This window comes from Condylura cristata, unplaced genomic scaffold (genome assembly GCF_000260355.1).
Source record: "Condylura cristata isolate star-nosed mole 26May11 unplaced genomic scaffold, ConCri1.0 scaffold00019, whole genome shotgun sequence".
Lineage (NCBI taxonomy): Eukaryota > Metazoa > Chordata > Mammalia > Eulipotyphla > Talpidae > Condylura > Condylura cristata.
In genome coordinates, this window is record NW_004567120.1 from 11,684,623 (window position 1) to 11,692,581 (window position 7,959).

General features: G+C 39.2%; 2 protein-coding genes across 3 annotated transcripts in view; one reads left to right on the forward strand and one right to left on the reverse strand.

Annotated features, from left to right (window-relative positions):
- CSTF2 (cleavage stimulation factor, 3' pre-RNA, subunit 2, 64kDa) overlaps nt 1-1,824 on the forward strand; it is a 22,859-nt gene extending 21,035 nt beyond the window's left edge. Inside the window, exon 14 of one of the 2 annotated variants that reach the window (XM_004685642.1) lies at nt 1,028-1,255. The gene's annotated coding sequence lies outside the window, so the exon portion shown is untranslated. Of the gene's footprint in view, nt 1-1,027 lie in introns of both variants that reach the window. The other variant, XM_004685641.2, reaches the window with a different exon arrangement.
- A 2,274-nt stretch (nt 1,825-4,098) lies between these two features.
- The window catches only part of NOX1 (NADPH oxidase 1), an 18,840-nt gene continuing 14,979 nt past the window's right edge, over nt 4,099-7,959 (reverse strand). The window contains 2 exon segments of the mRNA XM_012727057.1: nt 4,099-4,231; nt 7,647-7,836. Coding sequence (XP_012582511.1) covers nt 4,099-4,231; nt 7,647-7,836 — 323 coding nt within the window.

The following is a 7,959-nucleotide window of genomic DNA, read 5'->3' on the forward strand; positions in this document are numbered from 1 at the left end:
AACTCATGCGGAAGCGGCTTTAGATTCTCAGTGCTGTGCTTTAACCCGCTGCGCCACCAGGGAGGGCCCAACTACTCCTCTTTTTTACTTTTTCTAACTAACTCATATCAAAAAAGGAATTCTTTACAATGTAAAGAAGTTATTTGGGGTGGTGGAGGTAGAAATATATCTGAAAGTGATTATGTATGCTTGCTTATAAGATAGTACATTTCAAAGCCTAGCACATAAAGCATAGGACAAGGTTTTTTTGCTCAACCTTTTATTCTGCAATAATTATAAACTCATAGGAAGTTGAGCCAATAATACAAAGAGCCTCATGAACTCATTACCTAGCCTCTGAAAATAATATCTTTTTTTTAATAATTGAGGTTTACAGTGCTTCTTGAGAAGCTGTTGTACACTGCCTTTTTAGTTTGTAGTACAAAATTAAGAAATTGACTTTGGTACATTACTATTAGTAGTGACTTACTCCATTTTCACCAATTTTTGGAACCTACCCTAAGGGAGGGATGTGTGTGTATGTGTTTGTAATTCTGTACAGTTCTACACAGGCAAGGTTTTAACATGTAGTTGTACATACGGTGGCCACAAATTGGCTGTCCCTCCGCCCTGTGACCTTACTAGTTGTAATTCATCCCTGCTATCACTGGCAGGGATGCCTACTATTACCATTAGATACGTGGCAGTTTCCGCCCTCTCAGGGACATTTGGAAATGTCTGGAGACATTTTTGGTTGTCTCAGTTTAGGCTGTATAGTGTGCTACTGGCATTCATGTGCTCCTGAGCGTCCTGTCACGCAGAGGATGCCCCGTCTACCAAAATACTGCTGAGTGGCCAACTGTCTCTCCAGCTGATGTTGAGACACTGCAGTAAGGGGTGACTCCCTGAGTGAGGTGGGAGGTGGACACCTTGGAATCTGCCCCTGGTGCTCTGCACTTACATGCAAAAGCTCCCTCCCCCAGTCTTCATTGTTTCCTGGTGTTCTCATCTCCATTTCTAATGACTTTCTCCAAACTTTTCCCTGCAGGTTTTCAAAAATACCTGGCAACAAGTCTGGAAATTAATTCCATAACTTTGTTGAAATATTGCAAAAAGATGACTTCTGCATCCTAACCCTTGAACGATTCAAATTGGTGCCAGGTGGAGGACTCCCATCACCTTCTCTCAGAACAAATTCAGTTCAATCTATTGTCTTAGTTTGTATATTTTCTGTGACTTGAAATAAACTTTGGACACAATTTTAGTATACTGCAAATTGATAACACATGACCTTTTTGCTTTTAAAAAGCTGAACACTGAGGGTGAAACGTTAGATGTGTTTTCTACCCTACTGCAGTATTGTACTTTAATATTATATTGCCATAGTTCTATTTTTCCTTTTAAGTTAACCATTTATTCTTGATGATATTTGAGGATTTCTCAGAAGCATTGTTTTCTGGAACTTGGTTTTTGCTTAGTTTGCTTCCAACAGGAATAAGATTCGTCCTTTGAGAACTTGCTAGAACTTCTGAGTCTTCTGGGAGAAAATAGCATGAGCTGTAAAATGGTGAGAAGGCCAACAAAGCCAGGAGCCTAACAGAGCAGTGAGTTTAGGTTAGAAAAGTCCAAACAACAAAATGCATCTTATGTCAATTAGCAGGCCTATTTGCATGCATGTTTCAGAGTGAAGACGGATGTATTAGCGCTGGTTTGAGTGTATTAACAACACGAGAGGCTGTTGTCATTTATTTGGCCTAAAACTTTTCAGTCTGGGTAGTCAACCTTAAAAGTTTTTAAAAAGCCACTTTTCACATTTCAAGACAAAATAAAAACAGAAATCGGATGGACAAAAAACGTTCTTCCTATCCTCTAGATAATCTCTAACCTACATGCCTACCCTGTAACCAAATTTATTCTGGGAAATTAAAACATAAACCCCCCTAAATCTTTCCTATTCTCATTTATTTTAAGAGGACCAAAATTAGAACACAATCAGATTGCCCACGAGGTCTGCCCCTGCCTGCTTCATTGCAGATAGGTATGCGCATGATCGCGCCGCTGGCTCTAGGACTCTCCCAGCCTTGTATTCTCTCTCTTAGTGACATTAAGGAGGAACATGGTTTCTCTTCATCAGGCCAACCTCAAGAGGTTAAGAGGTGCCTTAATAAGTAAAGTTCTACTGGAACTACTCTTGAGCCTATTTATATTCTCAGAATCCTACCCCCTGGGTTAGGATTATGGTCAAGTGAATTAAAAGCCTGCCATGGGCTTAGAGAATGTAATAGCATATTGCTTACATGTCAAGCAAAAGAATGCAAAGATAATCAACTTCATGAGAGACATTGAAATGGAGGGATTTTCTATTCTGATAAACATTTACAACAAGTTTGCTGGATAAGATACTTCATATTACAACCTAAAATGTAAAACTTGCTCAATAAAGCAGAGGAAATTTCTTGAGTATCCTGCTTATCCCCAATTCAGACTTGGATACTGATTATGCATTGGATTTATTATCGTTACCTTTTCTGCCTATTTCCAGGACTATCCTAGGCCTTGAGATGTTGTTTTTAGCAGCATTCCTACCTTGAAGTATCAAAATATTTAGACATTGAGTTCGAGAGTAAAGCATTTCTCATTAGGAATTCTTAAGTTTCAAGGGACACTGAGATTCCAAATCAGTCTTACAGGATCAAATTATCATTTGGTCAGCAATTGTCTAATAGGAACTTTATAATCAATGTTCCATTGTGCATTTTCCTAAAGCCTTACTAAATTTAAATAGATAAAATCCAGGAAATTGGCAACAGCAGGGGGTATCCCAATCTATTCCTACGGAAATAACCACTAGTGTTTTTTTACTGATATCTAATTAATAAAACACTGTTAGTACCGTAAGTTCATGACCTACCTTTATTTTATTCAGCCTAGTGGCTGAAAAAAAAATCCATCTTACTAATCCTTCAAGTCATACAGGTTTCTGTATAATTAGAAACAACTTTAATCATTCTTGGTCACTTAATGGTAGAGAAATAGGTGCTATAAAATGCTAATTCAGTGGGAATATTCTTATAAATCTATAATAAGGTGAGTTGTTTTTGGGTGCAATTAAGTGTGGGTTTTCCCCCATTTTACAGTCCCCAGCCTTTCCTACTGATTGACTGTGACTACAAATACCCTATGTACAGGTGGATGGGAGAAATAAAACATTTTGATAAGAGAAAAGGCATTTTACTTAACATCATCAGGTGAATGAGTCCTTACTGAATATATAGGTGGGAGCCCAAAAATATTAGACATTAATAAAAGTAATGATTAAAAAAATAATGATAAAGAACCCCTGATGACTAAGTCATCTAAACGTGGAGTTTGAGTTTTCAGTTATTTCCAACAAAACAATACATGCTAATGACGATGTAGCTGACTTTCAATTATAATTAACATACTTTCAAGACGTTCTTTTCCAAATGGAGAGTGCAGATAAAGTAACAAGACTCATTCATTAAGCAAAGAAGAAAATCCTTCATTTTTTGACAAGCAAAAATAAGTAAGGCATAAATTGCTGTTCACACTGGATAAGATCATGTTTAAAATAACAGTAAGAATGTACATAGTTAATGTTATATAGGAACAGAATTCTTGGTACTCTTATGTTCATTGTTTTACTATTTATGCTAATATGCTTTGTCGTTAATTCAATAAATTTGTATTTAAAAAATTACGCTATATAGAAATCTTCTTTGAAGGTGGGAGGGAGGGAGATCATAAAGCATAGTCCAGGATATAGTTAACGCTTAGAATCAACAGAGTCCCCTGGGGTTAAATCGTCTGTCTGCCACTTTACCAGGCCTTGCTACAGTCATGGCATCCCATAAAGAATTTTCAACTATTTTTCCCCAAAGAGTTGGCAATTATTGTGACTTCTGAAGTTCTTAGGTTTGTGAAACTCAGTGTCAAAAAAGTTGAATTCAATTTAAAAAAAAAAAAGTGCAGGGAGTCAAGGTTTGAGAGCTACATCATCCACATACGACTACTCAAACCTGACCAGACCAATAAGTTATTGAACATATGAAGAGACTAAGTGCAGATTAACATCCTGCTGCCTATATTTCAGGAATTTTATTTGTTGCAGTAAAATTGAACTTTCCTATGATCCAGGCTGGAATAATGGTGACCGTGCTTGTGCAGATTCTTTGCCAAAGTTGAGGCCCGTCTAAGGCTCCCAGCACACACCTGCAGTAGAACAGCAGTTCTAGAATGCAGCCACAGCCGCTCTTTCTCAAATGAGAGTGAGAGACTGCCTCTGCTAGGCCTCTACTACTCCTAACAACGTTGCATCAAAATAGAGTCGTTGATGCCTTTTGGTAGTTTTCTCCCCTTTGCTACTGGTAAGCTCCACATGTGCCTCCAGCCCACAGCACTCAGCACTCAGCCACTCTCCTGCCAGAACAGATGATCAGTAGTAGTGCCAGACTATTTAAGTTCAAATCCCAACTCTCATAATTTACCCCACGTGTGACTGCAGGCAAGTCTCTTCACCTGTATTTCACTTTTGCCACCTGCGAAATAGGGATAAAAATAATACCCACCTCATAGGGCTGTTCTGAAGTTTATATAAAAACCATGTCAAAGCAATTTGGAAAAAAAGCCTGACATAGCAAAATGTGTGAGCTGCCATTGAAGTCATTCAGTGCATTTATCACCCCTCCTTCCCCCACACACTTTAGATGTCACACTGAAGGCCTTGTGGTGCTTCTTGCCAAGAATAATCTACTATCCTCTAATTCTCACCCTCTCGATTCTTCTACACCTTTTTACTTGAGTTATAATTCAAATGTCATATAACATTCACCCTTTGAAAGTGTCTATTTAAAAATATTAGCTCAAAGGATAGCTGATTTCAGCTATGTTGATTTCAGCACTATAATAGGTAAGACTTGGAAACAACCCAAATGCTCCCAAACAGATGACTGGAAAAAGAAGATGTGGTACAGGTATAAAATGGAATACTATTCAGCAATCAAAAAGATAAACCTATGCCATTTGCTGCAACATGCACGAAGCTAGAGGGATTATGCTAGTGAAATAAGAAGGAAAAAGAAAAATACCAGATGGTTTCACTTATAGGAGGAATATAGGAAAGACAAACAAGGGACCAGGGAAAAAAATGAAAAAAAAAAAAGACAACAAAACAAAAATAAACAGAAAACTACAGAGACATTCTGCAGAGGAGAAGGATCAGAACGAGGGTGGGAAGAACACAAGGGACTATGGTGATAGAGCATGGGTGAACTGATAGTGGAAATTCATTTTTTCTTTTAAAAATATTTATTATATAATCTTTCATTTTTGTACAATGTATGATTCTATGGCGACTGCATCTGAGAAAAGCAAGCAAATACTGTTAAAAAATTAACAATGCTGTAAAATATAAATTAAAAAAATTTAAAATCACAACAATTCTTTAAAAAATAAATATGCATCTCCTAAAAAAGAAAATGTCCATTTAGTGCTTTTTACTACAACCCAAAATTGTGCAACCATTGCCATTATCAAATCCAAGAACATTTTTATCATTCCCCAAAGACATCATATATAATTAGCAATCACTCCTCATTTCCTCCCAACTGCCACCCTCCAGTCCTGGATAATCAAATATACTTTCTGTCTAGCTTTGTTTATTCTGAATATTGCATATAAATGGGATCATACAACATGTGAGCTTTGGTATCTGGGGTCATACACAATGTTTTCCAGCTCATTTGTGTTGCAGAGAAGGACTTTATTTCCTTTTACAACTGTGTAATATTCCACTGAGTGGCTGGATCCCATTTTGTTTGTCCATGCGTCCATTGATGGTCACTTGGGTTGTTTCCACTTTCAGTGTGAGTTTTTGTGTGGACATTTTTTTTTTCATTTTTCCTGGGTTTATATTTAGGAGTGAAATGGTTGGGCCACATGGTAACTGTACATTTAACATTGTGTGGACTTGCAGGGTTTTTCCAAAGTGCTGCACCATTTTATACTACCCGAAGCAACATAGGAGGAAATTTCGCATCGATTCTCCACTTCCTTGCCAACTGTTATCATTGCCGCCTTTTATTATGCCCATCCTAGTCCTCCCCCTTTTTTGTATATTTATTTTACTCCTGCCCATGGGACCCCATTTTGCCTATTTGCTTAGGTTGTCCTGAAGCTACATATGCCCTTCCTGGCCCTGCTCCTCCTCCAACACTGTTGACCACACCTCTAATATTTCTTCCCTTGGCTGTAGTGGTACTACCTCATGTTCTCTTTCTCTGGTTCATCTTTTCCCCTCTCCACATAATGTAAACATTCCTAATTCTCCATCTTCTGCTGTTCTCCTAGCAATCGCATCCATGCTCACAAATTCAACGATGGTCAACCCGACACAATAATTAGCATACACTTGCAGTTAATGGCCATTTTCATTCATTGCATCCCGTAGTATTGATGACAGCCCTGCAAGTGAGTAAAGCCAGGCATTTACTGATATAGCCTCCATCTTACAGTTGAGGAATCTTGAATCTGAAGAGAACGGTTTTCTAGGTCAAGGTCCCAGAACTAGAATGTGTTAAAACTAACATTAGGAACCAGGATCGTCTAAATCTGAGTCCTAAGTGTTCTCACCACTACCTTTGTGAAGCTTTTCCTGATCACCTCTTGTGACCGGAGACTTTTTCTTTCCTCAGTGTCCATATAACTGTTTCATGGAGAACATCATTCTGCTTTGAATTGATGGTATGCATCCTTTATAAAAATGTGTGCTCTCTGTGGCCCTCCCTGGTGGCGCAGCAGGTTAAAGCACAGCACTAAGAAGCTAAAGCCACTTCAGCATTAGTTCGATCCCCGCCTGCCCCGGAGGTGACCCACATGGTGCAGCAGACCTCTCCTGACCCGCCCGCTGCTCCCCTCAGCAGTGTACTTCCTCGATCGGCATGTTCTGCTCCCCACTCTGTCTCTGGTGAATCTTCTCACCGCCCCTGCACCTCTGGCCTGCACCCCAGCTCTGTATATATAAATAATCATTTTTTTAAAAAAAATGTGTACTCTGACAGTAATAACCATATCCTATTTCTCTTTCAACCTCCAAAGCTTCTAAATTAGTATTTAGCTTCTAGAAGATAACTGATATTTGTGGAGTTGATCTTCACCTGCCCACTTTTTCTGGAGATTTATCTAACACAATCAGCTTATCTCCGTTCCCTAGGAATGGTTGCTTTCATGCTATCAGCTTTTCTTATAAACTCTAACATGTCTCAATCCCCTCCAGAAAGACTAAGGTCAAGTAGTCATTTAAATAGTATACTCCATACCCTCATTACTTTGACTAGAGGTCATTAAAGCCCAAAACAATGCATTTGAATTGTTTGAATCTTCTGTATGTTTGGTAATACAGGTGGTACCTGAGTCTCCTTACGGTGTTGTTTAGGGGTTTGATAGAGCAGCAAAGGTCTTCTCAATTAGTAAATCATGACTTCTATTTTGTCAGAAAGCCCAGATGAAGTTTGCTCAGTTTTAAGCAACAATCTAAGAAAGGTACAAATAATTTCTGCCTGAGACCTTTTCCCAGGTGTGTCCAATGTTCTGCAAAACTTTTCTTAAATCCTAAATTTGCATACTCAACTAGAGGAAGATACACTTACCTGGGGTGAGCAGCAGCTATTTCTTGTGCCCGCAAGCATAAGGCAGGTTCACTATCGATTCTGGCAGATGGATAAAGGAGAGTCGGGGAGCCCTCCGTGGATTTCACAGTCTTTAACGCTCTCTCGGGAAACCAGACACACAGGCCCACAGACAGGGAGGCTGGCAAGCAGGGAGTAGGCACCGGCTGGGCTGGGGGAGGGCGTCAGTCTGACAAGTTACTCAGCCCCCCTGCAAATCTTTGCACTCCCTGGCCTCTATGACTTCCCAGTCTCCTGATGTGCTGCCTCCTCTCAGAGTAGTCTTTTCATGGCT